The 24,644-nt window shown below is 41.8% G+C and overlaps 1 protein-coding gene and 1 long non-coding RNA gene across 2 annotated transcripts; one reads left to right on the forward strand and one right to left on the reverse strand.

Moving 5' to 3' along the window:
- Positions 1–1,441: 1,441 nt before the first annotated feature.
- On the reverse strand, positions 1,442–18,572 carry LOC124267891. Its single transcript, XM_046702881.1, has 17 exons — positions 18,470–18,572; positions 16,775–16,863; positions 15,366–15,481; positions 15,106–15,230; positions 14,029–14,121; positions 13,541–13,713; positions 12,335–12,430; positions 11,077–11,205; positions 10,301–10,450; positions 8,574–8,658; positions 8,009–8,121; positions 7,053–7,209; positions 6,558–6,695; positions 5,857–6,042; positions 5,059–5,271; positions 1,995–2,108; positions 1,442–1,615 (listed from the first exon to the last, which is right to left on the reverse strand). Exons 2-17 carry the CDS (start codon positions 16,796–16,798, stop codon positions 1,485–1,487), a joined length of 2,043 nt encoding a protein of 680 aa, XP_046558837.1. The 5' UTR covers positions 16,799–16,863; positions 18,470–18,572; the 3' UTR covers positions 1,442–1,484.
- On the forward strand, positions 17,926–24,132 carry LOC124267892. Its single transcript, XR_006896148.1, has 3 exons — positions 17,926–18,068; positions 20,006–20,007; positions 24,084–24,132. It is a non-coding gene; the product is annotated as an uncharacterized LOC124267892 (long non-coding RNA).
- The last annotated feature ends 512 nt before the right edge of the window (positions 24,133–24,644 follow it).

Below are 24,644 nucleotides of genomic sequence, written 5' to 3' on the forward strand. Positions count from 1 at the left end.
GTAATATTAACGTCTTTCTTCTACATGACACAGATCTAATTGTTGTCACATGTTTCTGGTTTTGTAGTCCAGTGTTACAGGTCTCTGATATTGTAGTCCAGTGTCACAGATCTCTGATATTATAGTCCAGAGTCACCGATCTCTGATATCCTAGCCCAGTGTCACAAATCTCGGATATTGTAGTACTGTGTCACTAATCTTGGATATTGTAGTCCAGTGCCCCAGGACTCTGATATTGTAGTCCAGTGTCACATGTCTCTGATATTGTAGTCTAGTGCCCCAGGTCTCTGATATTGTAGTCCAGTGTCCAAGGTCTCTAAAGTTGTAGTCCAGTGTCACATGTCTCTGATATTGTAGTCCAGTGCCCCAGGTCTCTGATATTGTAGTCCAGTGTCCCAGGTCTCTGATATTGTAGTCCAGTGCCCCAAGTCTCTGATATTGTAGTGTAGTGCCCCAGGTCTCTGATATTGTAGTCTAGTGCCCCAGGTCTCTGATGTTGTAGTCCAGTGTCCCAGGTCTCTGATATTGTAGTCCAGTGTCCCAGGTCTCTGATATTGTAGTCCAGTGTCCCAGGTCTCTGATATTGTAGTCCAGTGTCCCAGGTCTCTAAAATTGTAGTCCAGTGTCCCAGGTCTCTGATATTGTAGTCCAGTGTCACAGGTCTGTGATATTGTAGTCCAGTGTCCCAGGTCTCTGATATTGTAGTCCAGTGTCCCAGGTCTCTGATGATATTGTAGTCCAGTGATATTGGTCTCATATTGTGTCCCCAGGTCTCTGATATTGTAGTCTAGTGCCCCAGGTCTCTAAAGGTGTAGTCCAGTGCCCCAGGTCTCTGATATTGTAGTCCAGTGTCCCAGGTCTCTGATATTGTAGTCCAGTGTCCCAGGTCTCTGATATTGTAGTCCAGTGTCCCAGGTCTCTGATATTGTAGTCCAGTGTCCCAGGTCTCTGATATTGTAGTCCAGTGCCCCAGGTCTCTGATATTGTAGTCCAGTGTCCCAGGTCTCTGATATTGTAGTCCAGTGTCCCAGGTCTCTGATATTGTAGTCTAGTGCCCCAGGTCTCTAAAGTTGTAGTTCAGTACCCCAGGTCTATGATATTGTAGTCCAGTGCCCCAGGTCTCTAAAGTTGTAGTCCAGTGCCCCAGGCCTCTGATATTTTTAGTCCAGCGTCACATGTCTCTCATATTGTAGTCCAGTGTAGCTGTGTCACAGGTCGCTGATATTGTACACCACGAGATAGAGCTATGTAATTGTAGTGCAGCGGACAGGTCCCCGATTGCGTGAATCGATGGTCATTACTTCGTGCACTTTATTGGCTAAAGATACCTTGTAGAACCTGAATTACTGCTGACGTGTTAAATTACACTCGCGTAAAAAGAAATACAACGTATGTAGCACTGCTATATAGAGGTTCATTTATGAAAAACCAAAACAGAGAACACAGCTTCGGATTTATTTTGCAGAGTTAATGTCTGTAGACATTTAGACGCTTGCTGGTACAGTCCTTTGAGTAGCATCCGGACGGAAGTAGGCGGTGACGGGAAGGTTCCGGTGAGAACCACAACGTTGCCAGAAGTAGGTGGCCCTCTCGAAACAGTTATCACCTAGGTCATCTGGGAATGAAAATACTTCGACTTCACGATTAAGAATATATCAGTGGTGTTAGCCTCTTCTAGCTCTTGTGAGACTTTCAGCAATCAGTCTTAATTCCGAAAGTGCCGGTATACCTGTTGAATGTGTGCATTATGAGCACGATTTCATTACTGGTATGGAAACGGTTGAACTTGGCGTATTTTGATTTTGTGTATTTTCCCAAAATGTACTGGCATATCAGTAACTTCAAGAGAGGTGATCTTCATCGTTGATATCAAATCTATGTCTATATTCAAATCTTCATCCAAACTGAACCCAAACAACTAAACCAAACAATTTAAAGAAGATACATTTGTAATGCCCTTATTTTTGTTTAAATGATCAAACTGAAATTTTTACCCGATCCTGTGTTGGTAGCGCCCCATGCGTCATAGAAAAATGGTTTCAGTTGCTTGTCAGCGGGGCAGGAAGATATCTTGATCCAACATCCGGCACCTGCACTACGGACGGTACCTGCAATATGTGTTGGTCATACAGTTGTCATACAGGCCGTGAACATATGTCACCTTAAATACGTTTCATCAAACTCGGGCACCTGTAATACATATCACCAATAGCAGACACCAGTGCAGCATTTAGGACGGCTCTTGTAAACTCTCAACCAAGTTGCCATATAGGTCATCGACACCCGGGACCTGTAATAAAGGTTTTTAACATCTGGTGCCTGTATTATAGGTCAACATCCGGCTCCTGTATTATAGGTCATCAACATCCGGCATGTGTAGTACAGGTCATTAACATCCGGGACCTGTAATAGGTCATCAACGTCCGGCATGTGTATTATAGGTCATCAACATCCGGCATGTGTAGTACAGGTCATGAACATCTGGGACCTGCATTATAGGTCATCAATATCCGGTGCCTGTAATATAGGTCATCAACATCCGGCATGTGTATTATAGGTCATTAACATCCGGGACCTGTAATACAGGTCATTAACATCCAGCACCTGTAATATAGGTCATTAACACCCGGGACTTATGATGTAGGTCACAGCACAAGTAGTACGTGTCATAAACTTCCGGTACCCTGAATACAGCAATCGACTTTACTATATTTAATTGGCGGCTTTATTCATACATGTCACCTATATACGGCAATGGTAATATAGGTCATTGGTAGTCGGCAATTGACAACGTTGACATCCTGTGAAAACGCAGCTGCTCACATGTTCGATATTTGCACATGCTTTTCAGCAATTTGATGATGCACGATCTTCGTGCAATTCATCTGCATAAGGTTTGCAGTTGGTTCCCCCAAGTTAGGGGAGAAATCAATCTTCGATGTAACCATATATATATATACATAACATATCGTGAATGTTTTAAGTGAGTCTAAACTGTGAAAGGAAGTATATTTAGGAAATCGAAAGTGTGTGTGTGCGTCGTTCAGATTTTACGTAAATGGTGTCAGAACTAATGAATTCTCAAAGTACGTCCCACTGAGATTATTCCAGCTATACAAGGACTGTCAGTTAACTTACTATACCAAATATTCCTGTGATTGATATCAAGAGCCAGTACTGTGTTGTCCGGATACGATATAACGCTGGTAAACAGTGATCCAGGCTGAAACCCGATATATTACGTTGCCTCTCTCGACAAGAAAACGTTGCTGGGAGACTATTCGATCACCGAATCGCAACAGTTTCGGATCACGTCACCATGGGCCCTCATAGTGTATCGTCATTGTTACACAATTTGAAACCAAAACACGACGCTTTTTCTGACACTTCGGAGAAACTATTCGGACATAGAGAGGACCTTTGTCTTGCTATGTAGAGCAATTGTTCTGATGCAGACATATAGATTTTTCTAATATTGAGGCCAATTGTTTTCAGACAGACATGCCAATTGTTCTAATATTCACGTCAATTGTTCTTATACAGGCATACCCATTGTTCTAATATTGAGGACAATTGTTCTGATACAGACGTGCCTATTGTTCTGATGTTGAGGCCAATTGTGTTTATAGACATGCCCATTGTTCTAATATCATGTCAATTGTTTTGATACAGACATGCCCATTGCTCTAATATTGAGGCCAATTGTTTTCATACAGACATGCCCATTGTTCTAATATTCATGTCAATTGGTTTGATACAGACATGCTTATTGTCCTAATATTGAGGCCAACTGTTTTCATAGACATGCCCATTGTTCTAATATTATATCAATTGTTCTGATACAGACATGCCCATTGTTCTAATATTATATCAATTGTTCTGATACAGACATGCCCGTTGTTCTAATATTGAGGCCAATTGTTTTCATACTGACATGCCCATTGTTCTAATATTTATGTCAATTGTTGTGATTGAGGCCAACTGTTCTGATACAGACGTGCCCATTGTTCTGATATTGAGGCCAATTTTTTTCATAGACATGCCCATTGTTCCAAATATCATGTCAATTGTTCTGATACAGACATGCCCATTGTTCTAATATTGAGGCCAACTGTTCTGATACAGACATACCCATTGTTCTAACATTGAGGCCAATTGTTTTCATACAGACATGCCCATTGTTCTAATATTCATGCCAATTGGTCTGATACAGACATGCTCATTGTTCTAACATTTAGGCCAACTGTTCTGATACAGACATGCCCATTGTTCTAATATTGAGGCCAACTGTTCTGATACAGATATACCCATTGTTTTAACATTGAGGCCAACTTTTATACAGATATACCCATTGTTTTAACATTGAGGCCAATTGTTTTCATACAGACATGCCCATTGTTCTAATATTCATGCCAATTGGTCTGATACAGACATGCTCATTGTTCTAACATTTAGGCCAACTGTTCTGATACAGACATGCCCATTGTTCTACTATTGAGGCCAACTGTTCTGATACAGACATGCCCATTGTTCTAACATTTAGGCCAACTGTTCTGATACAGGCATACCCATTGTTCTAACATTTAGGCCAACTGTTCTGATACAGGCATACCCATTGTTCTAACATTGAGGCCAACTGTTCTGATACAGACATACGCATTGTTCTGATATATTGACCAGTTATTCTGATACTGATAGAACCATGATTTTTGGCACCTGTAGAACATTTATTCTGATATAGAGACCAGTGTTCTTGCACTGATCGTTTGTTGCCCTGAAAACATGTGTTTTATTCATAATGGTTTTAATCAACACAACATATTCATATTCAAATAATTCTGTAAATAATACAATGATAATAATAATGGCTATTTATAAAGCGTCCGTTTCCGTTTCCACGCAATTGTATATGCTCAAGCGCTAACGCATTATTTACTGAGAAATCCCAAGTTGCCTATTGGGCGCTTGAAGGGTAACAGTCATATGACTTACCCCCGGGTACCCATTCGCTACTGACATAAATGTCAGTCATGTTCACAAAGAAGTGAGAGCACCTACCTGTTGGCATAAATATGCTTGAGACGGGATACTGGGGGTAAGATCCACAATAGGTCCAGATTGATCTTGCCCGTGATAAACAACCCTCCACATCAGTACTTGCATTTTGTGCTTGTTCTGCATAATTATCGTGATGTATACCAGGATGGGCATAATGTTTGGGGCATTGTTCAAATGCATTGTAGCAACCACTGCCAGCAATGGTCATGGCACCTGAAATGGATGTCGTAGATTGTACCCTAGTCTGCATGTTATGTAGGTCAGTATGTTAACCTTGCATATAGGGCCCGCAAGTCTTGCGAGGCGCTTCTTCCGGTACCAGATTTCCGGTGACCAGCGTATATTTAAGAACCAGTTCCTGTTCCAAACTGGCCGACAGCCAAAAATGACTTTACCAGACCGGCTATAACATATGTTACATTTGATCAGGTTCTAAATGGCATTGTGTATTCATAGACAACCAGTTGTCCGACTTCCATTTTTGTGGAAGCTGCGATGGCTGAGTGGGTTAGACGACTGATTTTGTGTTCCACCACCCAAATATGACGTGTGTTACAAAGACGAATTCTTTGGATTGAAATGGAAAGATTGTTTGAACTTTCTAATCGTTTCACAAAAAGGCATTTAAGTGCATAAAATATTGCGTGCGTAAGATCTTGAAGTAAAGGAAATATTTATTGGCGGAGCACTTTTATCAGTCGTGTTGTCTCAAGGATCAAGGCTCTAACCTCTTTTCTATAATTTCATAATTTAGACAAGTCACATTCTGTTATAAACGTTTTACATTTGTTTACCAACCTGTTGGACCGAACACAGCCTTGAGTGAATGGCGGTTACTAGAGCCACAGTATTTCCACTGGTCCACAGCCCGACTGAGACACCTTGCCTCCCTCGTCCACACAGGGTCGTTCTTCTGGTCACCCATGTCCCGGAACATACGGGGTCGAGGATGTCTCGGACACTGGTCAGTGATGAACCAGCACCCTGAAAGTGATAAGTCAATTTAAGAGGCCTTAGGATTCTGTACAAACGAGTACACTCTTCCCCAGTCATGAAGATTTGTTTGTTGTTTAACGCCCTACTTAACAATATTCCAGCTATATATGACGGCGGTATCCAATATAAGAGTCTGAACCATTCAATCCAATTATCAACATCCATGCATTAATCTACGCAACGATTACATGTGTCAACCGTCCAAGCCAGCAAGCCTAACCACTCGCTCTTATTAGTCACCTCTTACGACAAGCATGGGTTGCTGAAGACCAAATCCAAATCAGATGCTTATGGGTAATGTCAGCGATATGACTTGTTCCTTAGCAGAGGGTTGGTGGTCAAGGCGATAGGACAGTGTGAACACTAATCAGCATTAATTCTTCAGCATTTGGAGAATACTCTAACATAGTTGTGTCTAAGCTTTTATCTAACGTTAACTCTCAAGTTAGAATACTCTCACCGTTAACTCTCACATAAATAGTGGAGACATAGCTTTATCTCACCGTCTGTAATATTAGGGTATAACGAATTTGGCCCCGATCCATCGGAGATATACGGTGTTGCAGGAATCTTTGTTTCCGGGGCAACCGTAGACTGATCACACGGCTGAGGAGTTGGAGATGCGGGTATAGTCGGCAACACTGAGATAAGAAAATGTACCAACACTTAAGTAGCTCTATTTTGTGAATAAAATAGTGCAAACACATTGAAATTGTTTTCTTTCGAATAATATTACTGTATTTAATTTAACTATTTACTGTAGTATGTAACACAACATTAGTAAGACTTAATGCAGGATGTACTAAATATGTCTAAAAGTTAAATAACTGTAACTGTGTTGGATTTTTTTTAACAACAAAGTTTTCATGTTTCAAAGTGAGTGAGTGAGTGATTTAACGGCAAATCGACAATATTGCAGCCATATAGTCATAATTTAGGGTTAAAACAAACAGTTGTTGTAACTGTATGGTGGGCTGAGATGATCGGAATACACTAGCCTGTCTTCATGTACGTTGGACCTGTGCTTTGACGTGGGCCAACATCTTTCAAAGCTATTGGTTCTTCAAAGTTTACACCATTTGCCCATTGTTTGGTGCCACAGCGAAGTCGGAAATCGCCATTATCCGGAGCGTAGAAATTGGATTTCTGGAGTACCTAGAAAGCAGATACCTGCGTCAGACGCATGTCCTGAATACGTGTTACAGTCTGAAGATATAGGTGAGTGCTTCGATAATGGAAATTCGCCATACACATAATACAGGCATGTGTAAATGTCGTCATGGTATATCATGAATAAGGCGCATTTATAAAGGAAAGATGAATGATGTCATTGTGGGAGTTGGAAGTTTCGTATAATAACCAGAAGTCTTTTCAACAAAACAGTTGCTGAATGTGGTGTCTGTCGTATTATATTTCGGTTCCGCAATCCGAGTTTCGGGTAAACCAGTAATCTCATTTCGATGTACACCTGTGAGCAGGTTTTGGAATAACGCAGTCATGTTGCAGAATGATGTCTGCTGTGCGAGTCCGCGCTGTTCATTACTGTTAAACACAACCGTATCACATTTTATTTCAAACTATAAGCCTACTTGTGTTTGAAAATACATCTTGCAGTCGAGTAACAGTGAATGTTTGTGTCAGACAATTCATTTGCAGTCTGAAGCATCTTTTATCAGCAATTAGCTTGGACAAGCTATTTTTTTCGATAACATCTCAGTCTCCCCGCATCTCCACAATATCTAATGAACGGTAACATACGGAAAATAAGTGCAAACTGATGATGAGGATGAGGATGAGATGGTGATGATGATGATGATGATGATGAGGAGGAGGAGGAGGAGGAGGAGGATCAGGAAGAGGATGATGATGATGAGGATGAGATAATGATGATGATTAGGAGGAGGAGGAGGAGGGGGAGGATGACCAGGAAGAGGATGATGATATAATTACTTACCACGTGGTCATCATGGACATCGAAGTATCTCTTGTAAGCAAAATTTGGCTGAAAGTAGAGAACCCCCTTTTGATTGCCCTGGTTCCAGAAGATGTTCTTGTAGATCTGGTTACCTGTGGATGGCGAGTCTAATTGTACACATGTAGGGTCAGATGGCCTAAAATGTCAGATTAAAGGTTTACACTACCTGCATCCATGTGTGGGACGGCTTGCACGGATTCCTATGGAATGAACAATGACTATATCGCATCGTCGCACTTTGGTTAATTGTGACACATTTTGATTAGTTTTGTAGGGTGAAAACGGGACAATGTCCTTCTAGGATTCCACAGATTCCCGACATAACATGTCTTCTTGTATAATGGAGGTAATTCGTCCATCTCTATGTGGGGTAGCCTAATTGTTAAAGCGTCCGCTCGTTAAGCTGAAGCCCCGGTTCGATTCCCCACATGGGTGCAATGTATGAAGCCCATTACTGCTGTCATCCGCCGTGATATTGCTGGAATATTGCTAAAAGCGACATAAAACCCAAATCACTCACTCACTCACATATTGCACGGGTTACCTTCAGGGTAGAGAGGTGTCCCAGTCTCTAACGTACTCATTTGAGGGTATTTAGCTTTCCACAGAGCGCTTTTGTATGGAACAGACTGAAATAAAGCGGAATTCATATTTTAACTTTTCCAGTTATAAATGTATCACCCAACATAATGTCAGTATCAGTACATGTACAATCCATTTGTCGGCACCGGTTACACCACAGCCAGTAACATTTCAGTTGATCATGTGATCTTAAGGCATCAGCAATACAATGTTTCACTGCATCGGATTACGATCACATGAATTCATCCATCACTTCAACTGGAGTGAGTGTGTGAGTTTAGTTTTACGCCGCTTTTAGCAATATTCCAGCAATATCACGGCGGGAGACACCAGAAATGGGCTTCACACATTGTACCCATGTGGGGAATCGAACCCTTGGTCTTAGGCGTGACGAGCGATGTACAATATACTCTTGGAAAAACGCCTCATTAAAGGTAAATGTCTGTAACGTGATCTTGAATGTAATTGGAAAAATACATGTCCATCTCAACTCAGCGTTACATCCCAACAAAATTTGAAATTACTCTGGCCTAACGACTTAATTCTGGATTCAAGACTGCATGACGATAGGCAAAGTACCACTCAACGTTACCTCCAAACACAATTCTGAAATTCCACTGATCTAACGTCTTAATGCTTGATTCAACAGCGATATAGCTGGAATAATGCTGAGTGCGGCATTAAACAACCAACTAACTTGATTCAAGGCTGTTTTACGGGAACTTAAGGCAAAGCACCACTCAGCGTTAAATCCCAAAACAGTTTGAAATTACTCTAACCTAAAGTCTTAATTCTGCTTTAAAAGGATGTCGACAGGCGGCGAATGATTTGGTTTGTTAGCAGACTGTGGCACACAGACAGCAGCTCAGGAGAGGATGGCTTCGTGTGGGTCATGACGCAAAGATCACGACCTTTCTACGCGTGGTTAGATGATAAACCCTTCTTAAAACACATTGTTGAAGGAGAAGGAGATATTGATGCCCAGTTATCCACTAGATGTAGATATCAATTCAGCAGGCTCTACGCCGTTCGGTAAAACACACATCACCAGTTTGAGTGACTTTAAGAGTAAAATCAAGATTAATGTAAGTATGGATGAAGAATTTTCTTAAAGTTAAGAGTGAAACCTAAATAATTCTTTAAAAATCTTATAGTTAAATATTCTTAAGCACTTTAATAATTTTTATAAATACGTCCCCATATCTCAACCCGTTGGAACACACCTGCGACAACTTGATAAGCAGAGCCAAGATTTTCGATGCTCTCTTAGCGCTAAGATAGTCGTAAGATAATGTTAATGAATGGCACTTACCACTATCTTAGCGCTAAGAGAGCTTCGAAAATCTAGGCCCAGGACTCGTAAGGTGGAGCAGTTGCCAATCTGTAGGAACTGACACAACCTAGCCATCGATAATTTGAAAACCACTCCCACGAAGGCACAAAACTTGGTTGTGACCAGGCGACATGGTCAGTCACAGGGAGTAACAGTCAATTTTGGCAAGTCAGCCAGTAACCACTGTCTCGAGCCACCTGTATCTCAAGCACCACGACATAACACGATAATTACAAGATACACTTGTAGAATGTGTAACATCAATGTCTAGGTGCCGCCACGTACATGTGAAAACAACTAGATGTATGATTACACAATGCCAATGTAGATTATGGCAATAGCTAGTTATGTCTTACAGACAGATCTCGGTCAAGTACTCGATGAACGTCGAAATGAGGCGATGATCCTCTGGCGTCTACTTGTATACTCTCCGATACACTGTCGTACATGACGTTGTACCGGATGATGTTGTCACGGCCGCCACCAATGTTCGCGTGAATGTCATTCTACAAACAAATCGTGAATTATTTGAAACTCTAATGATAATGACATATATATAATTGTCAAGCACACATGACAATAGTACAAGAATCTGTATCGAAACGTCGCACAACATAAATGAAGTTGTTGTCCATAAATAATTGTCATTGTACACGTAGAAGCTACCGCTTTCTTCTGTCCCCGGCAATTTAATCTAATCTGTAGTCTCCCAGCTCTGTGTCTGTGGTCAGGACATTAAAGAACACGCGGTCCCCTCTTCGAATTGTGGCACCAGTTTTGGGGGTTCAGTCAATTTTGTAACGGACTTGGTAAGATACGGGTCTCATTTGTCTCAGATTTGTTCTTGTACTTTTGACATACAGTTATGAAAACTTAAAAAACGCTAAAACATCTACATTGCCTTTTTTGACGCCACTGTTTTCCCATACAATAAACCCATTGTAAGTCTACAGCATCAATGTGTCGAAATGGTCAGAAATTGTTATCCCATGGGCCCGTTTTTCTCTGCTTCTTCGATTTCGCTCACAGCGTTGTTTCTTGTCTGATGGAGATACAAACAGGTCCTGTAATTAACGTTGTAGAGAAAAATGAGACATACTTGTTGCGTAAACTTTGTTACGATTATACTCACGTGGTAGAAGACGTTGTGTTCAACTGTGACGCTGGAGTACTCGTCGTCCAGCATGATGCCCCTGACACCTGACCCTGGCATTAGCCTGATGGTATCGTGGATGTGGTTATATCGGATCATGTTGCCTCGCTGCCATTGGTGAACATAACTATATACAAATGCCCTTTACGTAATTATTAATTATTTCATACCAAGTGAAAATACATATATACGATATTATTGGGCACATAAACTCAGAACCATCTTGGAGAAGATGGGTTAAAGTGGTTAAAGCTTTCGCTCGTCATGACGAAGATCCGGCTCGATTCCCCATATGGGTACAATATTTTTCACAAGGTTTCCTACGCCGCAATATTGCTAGAATATTGCTAAAAGCGGCGTAAATCTAAACTCACACACTCACTGAATCCTGTTCATACAAATGATTTTGGCGTTAAAAGACCTGTGACAGGGAAACAAACATCTGTCCAAAATATCGATGGAAACTGATTTTAGAGGGCGAAAATAAACCCTGTCTCTTTTAGTCTGTTATTCAACTGATGGAAGTGTCAATGAGTAGTGTACTAACTATTGAAAGGAACATATGTGTTGTATACAAAGGCATGCATGATGACTTCCAGACTGAAATGCAAGGTTAAACCAAACAGCGGTTACGTACGGAACTAAATTTTGAAAATGAGAAATAACTACTCAGAGATGAATAATCAGTAAATTACATGGTGACACTCATTTAAGTTTCACAATGGAAATACAATGAGTGATTGAATATGGTTTACGCCGCTCTATCCATGTAGGGAAGCGAACCCGGTCTTTGACGGGACGAGCGGACGCTTTAACCAATAGGCCACCCCACCGCCCGGAAGTACAATGGGTCAATAAGGGACACCAATATGTCACAGGCCACATGACCTTTTAGTGCACTCACGAATGTCCAAGCCTGTGTTACATAGAATGCCTTCTGACAATCACTAAATGAACACACAACAAGCTGTGTCGGCGTCAGTTCACTATTCTCATTGGCTCCGGTGATTGCTGGTGTGAATTCTAGATTGGTCAAGATTGTAATCTTTGATCTTTCAGTACTATTCCGTGTTTTTAGTCACATTGGTGAATGGGTGCACCTTGCACTATAACCAGCCTTCTAGTATATTACATTACTATCGTAACCAACATAATGATGCTTAAACCAGCGTCAAACCTAAAATAAACCTTTTGTAATTTTAACAGGGATGATTATGTAAGGAAGATGATGACTTACAAAGGACCAACTCCTGGTAGCATGGAAAGCACCACAGTCGCTGGCATTGAGGCAGTTGTGGTGGACGTGATTATACTCCATCACGTGGTCGTTACCCTGGAGACCAAGATACTTTACGGATATTCCTTAGATAACGCAAGCATTAATGAAACAGCTTTGGCATCCGTTCATGATTTTAAGATTTTTAACAAACAAAAAGATGTAATCTCCATTACTAAAATGTATAGGTGTATAGAGCTTATTACCCGAAATACCGCCGTTATACACACTGGTATTCTTTACTATTTAATATAATTGGTCTTCAGCAAAACATGCTTGTCGTAAGAGGCGACTAATGGGTTGGGTGGTCAGGCTCGCCGACTTGGTTGACACATGTCATCGTATCCAAATTGTGTAGATCCACGCTCATGCTGATGGTCACTGGATGGTCAGGTCCAAACTCGATTATTTACAGACGTCATATAGCTGGTATATTGCTGAGTGCAGCGTTAAACAAGAACAAACCAAACAACTACTATCTACTTATACCTTGACCGTGACATGTGAGGTGAGGTGAAATTGGGTTTTACGTCGTGCTTGAGAATATTTCGCTCATATGACGACGTGCATGCGTATGTATGTGTATTTGCGGCTGCTTGTACTAGCCCAGACTTAAGCTGGTTTAATAGTGCTAGCCCACTGAGATACCATGCCGCAGTGAAGCATGAATACCCCACTCAGACACATTATACTGACTCCGAGCCGACCAGTCCTTGTTGTACCCATTAATGCCGAGCGCCAATCAGGGACCAACAAGTACCATATTTTAACGTCTTTTGGTATGACGCGGTCGGGGATCGAACCCGCGACCTTCCAATCTCCGGGCGGACAGTCTAACCACTACACCACTGAAATAACATGTCTAAACCCAACCTTAGAAAGCTATTAGGAATGATGCTACACTGCACTGGTTGATTAACATTGTATACGCCATATTAATGCCTGATTCTTTCGAAATGTTATTCAGAGCAATCAGCTCATCAGTCGATTGCTGGGTCCACGTCACATTCGCATTTCAAACAATGGGTATAGTAACACATTCATCTTTTTGGCCAGTGTGATTGTGTAAGAAAACAATGGAATGATACGTATTTTGCCAATCTGTGTAACGAATTTTATAACACCGCGAGCAAAATATTTATCCGATATTCCTGAAAAGGTACATACGTCGAACTTGATCGCAGCATATTGTCCGTCGTGGATGTGGTTGTACCGTATGAGGTTGTAGACACCATCAACGTGGACTGCGTCCTGTCCAACTGCCCCTACCCGACTGTACTTCCAGATATGGTTGTCTTCAACCACGTTACCGGAGGCGATAAGGTTGACACGGTCGCCGCCTACAGAAATATGTTTCATCTTGCAATGTATGTGTAGGAAATTAGTTTGCCTTATTTTAAGTTATAATATACCTTTGTAATCTACAAATCAAATCATTCGATGTCTTCAACAAGGTTGACACGGTCACCGCCTTCAGAAATATCTTTCAACTAGCAATGTATGGTTCATGTGTAGGAAATTAGTGGTTTTAAATTGAACATATAATTTTGTAATTCACAATTCAAATCGATAATCACCGTCAGCTGGTTAGGCAAACTAGACTCACACCGAAATACAATAACGTGCATGAGACAGATACTAGCAACAATAATTACCAAATATGTCAATGCCTCCACCTCCATCGTGTATTTCACACCTGGACACAGTGACGGACCGACAGTCTCCTCCACAGTGGAACACGTAGGAACCTGGAATGCATGTTCTTTGGTAAATGACTAAATAAAAAGGGAGAGAGAAAAGGGAATTTGTGAAGGGCAACAAGGGAGCAATTTTTTTAAACCCGAAGGGGCTCAGGGGCGGATCCAGAGAGAGAGGAGGGGAGGAGGGGGGGGGGGGGCACCACCCTCTCCCTTCTCCCCTAGAAAAAGATTTCCCTGAGGAGCATTTACCCCTAACCTTTGGACTCATCATATATCTGCACCATGGCGTTACCGAAGAAGTATGTAATGGCGTGACTTTAGGACGGATGAAGTGGTGTGAAGGATCCATGGTCTCATTCCAAATTATTTAGTAAAGGTGTGTAGGGTGCGCTCGTCCCGCTGAAAATCCTGATCGATGTTCCACGTTTGGACATTTAGTCCCAGAAATAAAGTTATCTTCCCTTAAAAACATATCCACTAAAACACTAAACAAACAGAGACCAGCACAGTTTCTCAATGTTGCCTAGATCTGACTTGCACTCTAAACTGGGAGACAGGCTACCTTACATAGGACAATGTGTAAAGCCCACCCTTGGTGTCTGACAAACTTTTACTCTTGAAAAACACCATTCACAGTCACTCGAATTCCATCGCCTGGTCCTAAGCGGACTGGTAGTCAATTACCTGTATTCGTCAAATGAATGAATGAATGAATGAATAAACGAATGAAATCGTAATTGTAACAATGAGTGAAAGCAAAATTATAAATGAGTGAAAGTGTTATCAGGCATGAGGGAAAGATTGACTGTAGGAAGGTGAAGGAATATTTTGCTTTTTTTGTGCATGTACCTGAAACGTGTTGAGATAAGATATCAGTGTAGATTAATCTTCCGTGCGTCAAGCTGAAGATTCTGTTCTGATTTCTCACGCTGGACAATGTGTGAAGCATATGTTCTTGTATAATATGACAACGGAAAATATCAAATACTATACGTTCATTGTGCAACATTGAATCAATTGCCAATTCGTTACCTGTATTCTTTAACTCAAGTTGTCGCAGTTCTACTTTAGACACGTTTTCCGCATCGATTCCGAATTTTCGACAGGCTTCCAGGGTAAAGTCCTCAAATCTCAGGTTGGACACGCCGGGGTCAAGTCTGGAAAAGACATTTTAGATAAACTGAAAAAATGCACATACAAATGCATACAAATCTTATGCGTTGTCCTTACATTTTTGCAAATCACGGAAAATGAAGGACATGTGGATAATTCCATGACGTAATCAGACTTACTTGATACAGTCGTCAAGCATTGACGCATACACAATATCTGATGACGTCAGAAAACCTGTTGGTGTATTGGGCCACATGTACAGAATCCCCGTACTTCTGTCTACGTAGTACTCCCCCTGCAACAAAGTACACGATATCTGATGACGTCAGAGAACCCGTCTATATATATTGAGTCACACGCACAGAATTCCCGTACTTATGTCTACGTAGTACTCCCCCCTGAAGGAAAGTACACAATATCTGAGGGTACGTGACGGTGTATTGGGCCACACGTACAGAATCCCCGTACTCCTGTCTATGAAGTACTCCCCCTGCAACAAAGTATACAATATATGATGACGTCAGGGAACCTGTCGAAGTCTTGGGTCACACGCACCGAATCACCGTAATAACGTCTATGTAGTACTCACCCTGCAAAGTACACAGTATCTGATGACGTTAGATCACATGTATTCTGGTGCTTCTAAACACAATGGCTGCACCTGCGCCCGCTGGCACAAAGCTATCCCAGCGCTTAGCGGAGCGGTGGGGTAACCTAATGGTTAAAGCGTTTGCCCGTCACGACGAAGACCCCGGTTCGATTCCCAACATGGGTACAATGAAGGCCCGGATTAGAGTTAGTGTTCAGACACCCATACTTACCTAAGAGGCGACTAAAGGGATCGGTGGTCAGACTTACCAGCTTTGTTGACACATGTCATCGTATCCCAACTGCGTAGCTTGATGCTCATTTGTTGATCACTGGAATGTCTGGTACAGACTCGATTGTTTACAGACTACCGCCATATAGCTGCAATAGTGCTGAGTGATTAAATTAAATAACCAACAGACCGACCCCACCAAGGTACAATGAGTGAGGGACCGCCTCCGTGATGTAGTGGTTAGAGCGTCCGCCCGGAGAGCGGAAGGTCGCGGGTTCGATCCCAGGCCGCGTCATACCAAAAGACATTAAAATATGGTACTTGTTGGTCCCTGCCTGGCGCTCGGCATTAAAGGGTACAACAAGGACTGGTCGGCTCGGAGTCAGTATAATGTGTCTGAGTGGGGTATTCATGCTTCACTGCGGCATGGTATCTCAGTGAACTTGCACTATAAAACCAGCTTCAGTCTGGGCTAGTACAAGCAGCCGCACATACACATACACACGTATGCACGTCGTCATATGAGCGAAATATTCTCAAGCACGACGTTAAACCCAATTTCACCTCACCTCACCTCACAATGAGTGAGGCCCATTTCGGGTGTTCCCCGCTTGAATATTACTTGTAAAACCTTACTCAGTTAGCGTTGAGCTAGTGTAAATCTATGTCAAAGAACAGAAGCGCCACAGACTTTGTGCATGTCAGTCCTGGATTAGAAACGGAGATGAATAACATTCTATGTTGAAACAATGTCCAGTGAAAACTCACGGGCTCGTCAATTTCCGAGAGCATGTTTATCACCCGGAAGTAGCCGCCCTGTGAGGTGATTCCAGTCAAGTTGCCGTGGTTGTAGACACCTGTCAGAATAAAGGCAGCAGATACTCTGTTTACACGCATCGTACCCGTGAAGATCCGACATACCTCCATTATACAAACTGGTATTCTTTACTACTTATTAGAACTGGTCTTCAGTAACCTGTGCTTGTCGTAAAAGCCGACTAACGGGATCGGGTGGTCAGGCTCGCTGACTTAATTCACACATTCCATCGTATCCCACTTGCGTAGATCGATGCACATGCTGTTGATCATCGGATTGTCTGGTCCAGACTGGATTATTTACATACCGCCACCATACAGCTGGAATATATTCCTGAGTGCGGCGTTAAACAACAAGAAAACCAACACACATCGATAATTTTATTTTATCCCCATAGTCTTTACGTGCATTCAGCCTCCAAACTTTTAATATTACTGAAAGCAGTGAGTGAGTTAAACATTAATTTCCACATCGGCATTGTTCCACCCATATAGCGACCAAACAGTGAGTGGGAGAGGAGTGTAACACCACTTTGAATAGTATTCCAGTTACATATCGATGGTCAGTTTAATGTTGCAAAAAGCCTGAAGCGATATAAATCTTAGATGTTTGCCATTTTGGTGAAACGTACAAGCACAAAATCTCAATCTAAACAAAGCGAACCCGGATGGGGCCCATGATCACATGTTTCTGGCGTGCCCAGTGGTCGCAGCTCGTCCCGGCGATTTACGTCGCCGTGGACGACAAGGTCAGCAGGGCACCAGTGACGTGCGAGGTTAAGTAGGTTCAACTTGACTGTTAACCAGTAACTTCATTTTTACTTCGTGTTAGGAATTCTTTATATCGAATAATTACCAATGTTTTGCTAATGCAAATCGATGGAAGGGGAGATTGAATCTCCAGTAATGCTATTGTTCGACCGAATCTATAAATCACCGTTTCGTATTCATGTATATATCTATGTTATATTTTATTACGTTTCTTCAACGCTATGTAAGTGATGGTTTAAATAATAAATTAGTATGACTTTAATTGATATAGTCTTTTCTTTTGATTATCTATAAAGGGAATAGTTGAGTGTTTTGGCTGTTGTCGCTACTGAGTAACTGCCTAACTCTGGTATTCCTTATCATGATCCGATACCCGTGCTCCAAACAGTTCAAAATTAACATTGAGGTGTTCGGTAAGAAATACGTTGTTCACTGGTCCCTAGGGGCCCATGGCTTGATGTACCTTCTATGTTTGGTTATGTTCCCTCAGCCCGAATGGTACATCAACCAATGTCCACCTCGTGACAAGTGATTAGATAACTCTAAATTAGCTTTTTCTTGTCGTCTTGTCGAATTGTATTCCCCACTATGATCCGATACCCGTGCTTCAAACAGTTAAAAATTACTATTGAGGAGTTCGGTAAGATAAATACTATGTTCACTGGTCCCTCGGGGCCCATGGGTTGATGTCCCCTCGATGTTTCTCTTTGTTCCCCTCGCCCTTCAGGATTCTTTTTCAAACTATCTTTAGTATTGATATTATTATGTTCATATTCTCGCCAAGATGTGGCCTGCGTGCATTACTGTCCTTGTTTACATTGTTTATCCATCATGACTGATAAACACAAAGGCTTTATCTTTTCTGTTGAAACTAACCTGGACGTATGCCACGGCGGTCCTTGTCAGCGAGAGAGTGATGGTGTGGTTCAGAGTATCTATTTTACGTATCTTGAACGCCAAGTCCGCCCAGCTCCAATACCTAGTGAATCATCCAAGACACTGACGTATATCATAATCGTCTTTACCAAACGACTGTCAGTCAACATGGTTTGAGCTTATTCAAATGTTAAGCACATATGAGTGAGTGAGTAAGTGAGTATGGGTTTTACGCCGCTTTTAGCAATATTCCAGCAATATCACGGCAGAAACACCAGAAATGGGCCTCACACATTATACCCATGTGGGGCATCGAACCCGGGTCTTCGGCGTGACAAATGAAGGCTTTAACCACTAGGCTACCCGACAGCCCTCAAATGTTAAGCACATATCAAGTTGGATAGGAATTAAATGGATTATGAGTTTACTATTATTTGTTATTGAAGGCATTAAGGCAGAAACATCCCTGCGATATGAAAGGCGGTCTTTGAATGGTCAGCTCAGGAGCGGGCAATGTGAAGTAATTATTAGCCTCGCATGAATATGACCATTAAAACAGTTCGTGAGCAAAATGTACTATTTTTGTTAAGTGCTTATCTTGAAGTGGAAAGGTCGTTTACATTGCAGTGTGAGAAAGACTCACCAGAATCCATATGCCCATGGTTCTTTTTCATTTGCCCACCTCGAGTCACGGTTCGTGTTGTATGAGAACTGGTATCCATGCTCATCTGGCACAGCCGTGATATCTATGAAGTCCTGCAGTAGTGAATCAACGTTAACACGTGGAAATAATACACGTTAGGTCACCTCACCTCATCTGACACAGCCGTGATATCTATAAAGTCCTGCAGTAGTGGACTAACGGTAAAAAGTTGAAATAACACACGTACTGTCGCAAACGTTTGACTAATTTGGACATCCTCTAAAAGATGTTGATCATACTCTTTAAACATGTGACTGTGATGGATAAGCATCTCCTTTTTTTGTAAAACTCCTAGTTGCTGTTGGTTTTTGCATTTCTACTCCGCGAAACTGGCCCCTTTCCGATCCATTACTCAATGTCTGGTGTACGTGTCTTACGTGGTTCGGCCACCTGGCCAGACTGAGGGGTTCACCATTGATGAACAGCTCCAAGGGGGCCAGTCTGTAGTCGAACCAGCCGTCTGTAGTCGATAAATGGCCATAGTTTGTGATCCCCACTGATGGCAGATGAATCTGTTTGATCTGATCCAACAATTATTTAAACATTAAAATAGCCCTCAGAAAGAATACACCACCGTCACACAGCATAAAGGTACAGTGCCTAATTGCCTTTTGAAAGTAAACGTAACTATAATGAACTGGGCAGTGTTGCAATTCATGTCCAATTCGAAAGCAAGCTACTTACATGTGTCCGAGCGTCATTATTCCACATTCGTAGGAGCGATTGGTCTGTGACGTCCTTGAACTTGCTGACGGGAAGACGTCGTCCTCCTGTCTAAACCGACACAATCAGTTTGATAGCATCATCACCGAGTGAACGAAATGCTGAAGAAGTTGTTTTTATTGTGCTTTTCTAAATCAACAAGAGGAGTCACCACTCTCCCTTATGACAAACTAAAAGACAACTTGATTATTTTTTTTCATAAGCTATTTAGACAAGAATTAGGCATTACCATTGAAATCAGTTGTGCACTCCTCCTTGCTGACTTTCATGCATGAATGCATCTATTTATCTGAATTTTAAGTTCGATTGGCAAAATCGAAAACATGATATTTCATCTGATATATAGAAGCGACAAACCCCTTTCCACATCCAGAAGACATGTCTGCTAAAAGCAAAGTCGATTGTACAATTGTGACTTGATCATGAGTTTATGTACTAGGCGTCATTAATAAAGGGTCAAATGATATATAGCTCATGTAAAGAAAAGCTTCTAATAGAACTGAGAGTGCCAGCATTATGTTTAATGTGTTGACAAACGTGACACATCATGACATACAGACAAAAAGTTCAAACATTATTTAGGCAGAGAAAGTGCCCTTGCACTAAACATTTGCAATTGTAGTACAATAGTGCCTTAGTGTCTGATCGGAATCAGAAGTGAGCTATTATGTTGAAACTGAATGAAAGAAAGGTGCTGTTTAGCCGACGACTTGATCAGGGGAAAACAGTTACAATAGCTACACCTTCATACGAAAAGCTGCTGCAGGTGCACCGTTGGAAGAGGGAAGCGGAGGGGAACCGTTAAATACACTGGTTGTAATAGTGTCAGCAGAAATGAAAGTTAACATTAACAAGATTACCTAAACACCAAGAAGTTATAGTCCCTAAGATTCGGATCATTCCGGAAAATAAGCATGGTTCTGGGCTCCATCTGGATTCTATGTTATATGGATATATTTTGAAGACATACATTTTCGAACAAAACAACTTTTGTGGTCTAATACCTGACATTACGCGTGTTGTCCACGGGTGCCACCGATAGGCCACGTGCTCCACCGGAACTCGGTAAACATGCATACCACGTGCACCACCTGGACTCGGTAAACATACATACCACGTGCACATCCTGTCCTTGGTAAACATACATACCACGTGCACCCTCTGTCCTTGGTAAACATACATAACACGTGTACCTCCTGTCCTTGGTAAACATACATACCACGTGCACCTCCTGTCCTTGGTAAACATACATACCACGTCCACCTCCTGTCCTTGATAAACATACATACCACGTCCACCTCCTGTCCTTGATAAACATACATACCACGTGCACCTCCTGTCCTTGATAAACATACATACCACATACACCTCCTGTCGTTGATAAACATACATACCACGTACACCTCCTGTCCTTGGTAAACCTACATACCACGTGCACCTCCTGTCCTTGGTAAACATACATACCACGTGCACCTCCTGTCCTTGGTAAACCTACATACCACATGCACCTCCTGTCCTCGGTATGCCCTGAAGGTGACTGGAGACTGGTAGCCATGTGTGAAGTGAAGTGTTGCCGGGAGGTCATAATACCCCTTCATCATCTCAACGTTGATGGCTGTTTACGAAACATGGCTAATGGCCAGATAGTGGTTGTGTGGTTGGCAATGAAAGCTCGGTAAAATTTATAATTCGAATTCGATTTATAGCAAAGATACAATTCTTACAAGAAAATGCGTATAATGGACTATGTAGAGCTAAAACCATTGCCTCTGTTCACCCAACAGAAAATGGGTACCCGGTGGGAAATAGTCATGTGACTATTAACCTTACAGCGCCGCACAAGCAGCTTGGGTTATCAGGGGTAATGATTATCAGAGTGTGCGCATTGTGCATTATTGTGCGCTTTGAGCGGATGTGAAACCTGGAAAGGCGCCTTGTAAATATTTTTCTTATTGCCATGAAACCATACATATTTATAAATAAAATATTTGATCCATATGGAGGTATAACTACATTTATAGTCCAGCCTCTGTTATGACTAGACTTCGACTGCTTACTGTTACAGCTAGGGACATTTAGCCATATGCCGCCTCGAGTTACGGTAATAATAACGAATAGCAATATACTGCTTTCCGTTACGGTTAATATAGAAATACAAACATATTCAGCTTACTGTTTCCTTTTATCCCAGGTGTATCCAACAGCTGTAGAACTCTTGGGAGAGTCTTTACTGGATGGTGTACATCTGACCTGCGTATGAGTGTGAGTGTGAGAGAGGACAACGGTAATACCGATGAGAACAGGGAATATTGTAGGTACCGCTTTGGTGAGAACGATCTTGAGCATGATCGACAGCATGAGCATCGATGTACACAGCTAGGATACGATGACATGTGTCAGCCAAGTCAGCAGGCCTGACCACCCGATCCCCTTAGTCGCCTCGTACCACAGGCATTGGTTGCTGAAGACCAATTCAATTCAGGATCTCCACGGCTTCACACGTGTGCGTTATACACACAGATAGATAAATTATGACTAAAATTGAAGAAGGATGGCAACATGTATTGATTTATTGTTCCTGTGCACAATTGTGCTGCTATATGGCTCGTAAGTTGGCCACGGCACTTCGCGAGACTTTAGTACTCCCCGTGACAAACAACACTACATACCTTTACGAATAGGCTCATGTTGTCAGTTGACAGTAGAGAAGGAATAACAAATTTTCGATCTAACCATACCCCAAATTAGCCAACTATTACGACTGTCAACAGCTGTGACAGTCAAAAATGGTCACACTGGGGCCCGGTCTAGTAAAGTCATATTTGGCGATCGTGCAATTTTGAACCAGAACCGGTTCTTGAATATGCGCTTGTCACCGGAAATCTTGTACCGGAAGTAAGCTGGGTCCCATCTCGCATATGGCAAGATGGCGCGCGCAAAGGGAGTCGGGAACCAGCCCAATATCGAAAGTGACGCTTCGCGTTACTTATATCCACATACTTACTTACCACTCCATGTATTTGGTCTTCCCGTGAAGCAGCATATGTTCCCGTGAGCGTATGCCAACTTTACCATGTCCCTGTTTCATCGTCAGTGGCTAAAGCGTTCGCTTCTCACTCCAAAGACCCGCGTTCGATCTTTTACATGGTTACAAAGTTTGATGTTGTGGAATATTGCGGGGTAGAACCAAACTTACTTACTCACTCATTCAGTATTACAAAACAATTTCTGAATCCTGTCAGGAAGCTAGGGAGCATGCTTGAATAATGAATACAACATTACAATACCTGTTTCATCATCATTATCTAATTTCAGTTAGATTCCATGTGTCTACCTTAAGGCTGCCCTTATCGGTCTTGTAGTAGAAATGGACGTACCCAGTATTGGAGTCGGAACCAGTGGGGGACACATACAACTCCACCGTCTTCCCCAACGACGATGCCAGAAACGTCAAAGCAATGACGAACACCCCGAACCCAAACATTATCCTGGGTCAGTGAATGTCTGACTGTATAGTGCAGTGGCACTACGGCACTACCTTAAGGTCTGTCCGGGAGACTGGCATATGTTATGCAGGTTGTACTGTTATCTGTACCGAGATAGTCAACATACATGATAAGCTAGAATACATACTTGTATGTTAATAAGTAGGAAATTCACATTTAAGTCAGTATTTCAGTCATAATGTCATCCTGTTAAGTTATGCATTTGAAATCTCTGAAAGAAATATTGCGATAAAATCATGAACAATTTCTGCCACTAATGGCTCCCCGTACTTTGTTATTAATCGTTTATGCACATGTATGTACAAACATACCGACTAAATACTTATGTGTTTAATTATTTGTCAACTTGCATTTCTATAATGGAAATTTGAATAACGTAATGTAACCATGGCAACGAATAAAAATTGTATTCATTTACAGTAAATCAAAAAGAGATCTATCAATGGAAATTATAACACGTTAAACACAAAAAAGCCTTAGGTCGGTAACAAATGATTTGTGTTAAACGTAATGAAAATATACCAAGAAAATCGAATATTAACCTTGTCTGCGATGTATGTTACGCATCAATGCTATGGTATTGGTTATCCAGTTTTATATCTAACACAACCGGTAAATACATGTGTCATAAAATGTGTAGACTCATTACTATGAGAGACTGAAAACTGATCTTAGCCAGCAGGGGGCGGTGGGGTAGCCTAGTAGCCTAATGGTTAAAGCGTCTGCTCGTCACGGTGAAGACGCTGGTTCGATTCCCCACATGGGTACAATGTGTGAAGCCCATTTCTGGCGTACCCGGCTGTGATATTCCTGGAATATTGATAAAAGCGGCGTAAAATCATACCCCCTCACGACAGGAAGTAGCACATAATAGCCAAAAACAGGGTGTAGATGTAAAACGTGGTAATGAATACGTTTTTATTGTTCTGTTCAGTTCATGCCTCGCATCAAGGTCTTCTTGTAAGTTCCTCGGTTTTGGTTAAACGTGCCAAGGCTGATAATGAAAATGAACTGGATTCCCAGTTACCCGAGGTTTTATGGTATGGTGAGGGTACTCTGAATGATGGATATCTATTTGGATAGTTCAGCAATATTCCAGCTATATGGAGGCAGTGAGCAAATAATGGAGAATGGACCAGACAATTCAGTGAATATCTACAGACAGGCGTATAGTGTATTGAAGTGTAGTGGCCATATTATATCAATGACCTGCTACAAGATTTAAACACAAATCTGTGATATT

The sequence above is a fragment of the Haliotis rubra genome, unplaced genomic scaffold (assembly GCF_003918875.1).
Source record: "Haliotis rubra isolate DU_JTF1 unplaced genomic scaffold, ASM391887v1 Scf1345, whole genome shotgun sequence".
NCBI classification, from domain to species: Eukaryota; Metazoa; Mollusca; class Gastropoda; order Lepetellida; family Haliotidae; genus Haliotis; species Haliotis rubra.

Excerpts from the sequence above, each read along its gene's own strand:
- LOC124267891 (XM_046702881.1), bottom strand. The coding sequence starts at position 16,798 with ATGCTCTCGGAAATTGACGAGCCC. Across the intron at positions 8,659-10,300 it reads TACTTGACCGAGATCTGTCT|TCTGTTCCATACAAAAGCGC; the intron begins GTAAGACATAAC and ends GCTTTATTTCAG. Across the intron at positions 6,043-6,557 it reads ATACCCTAATATTACAGACG|GGTGCTGGTTCATCACTGAC; the intron begins GTGAGATAAAGC and ends TATCACTTTCAG.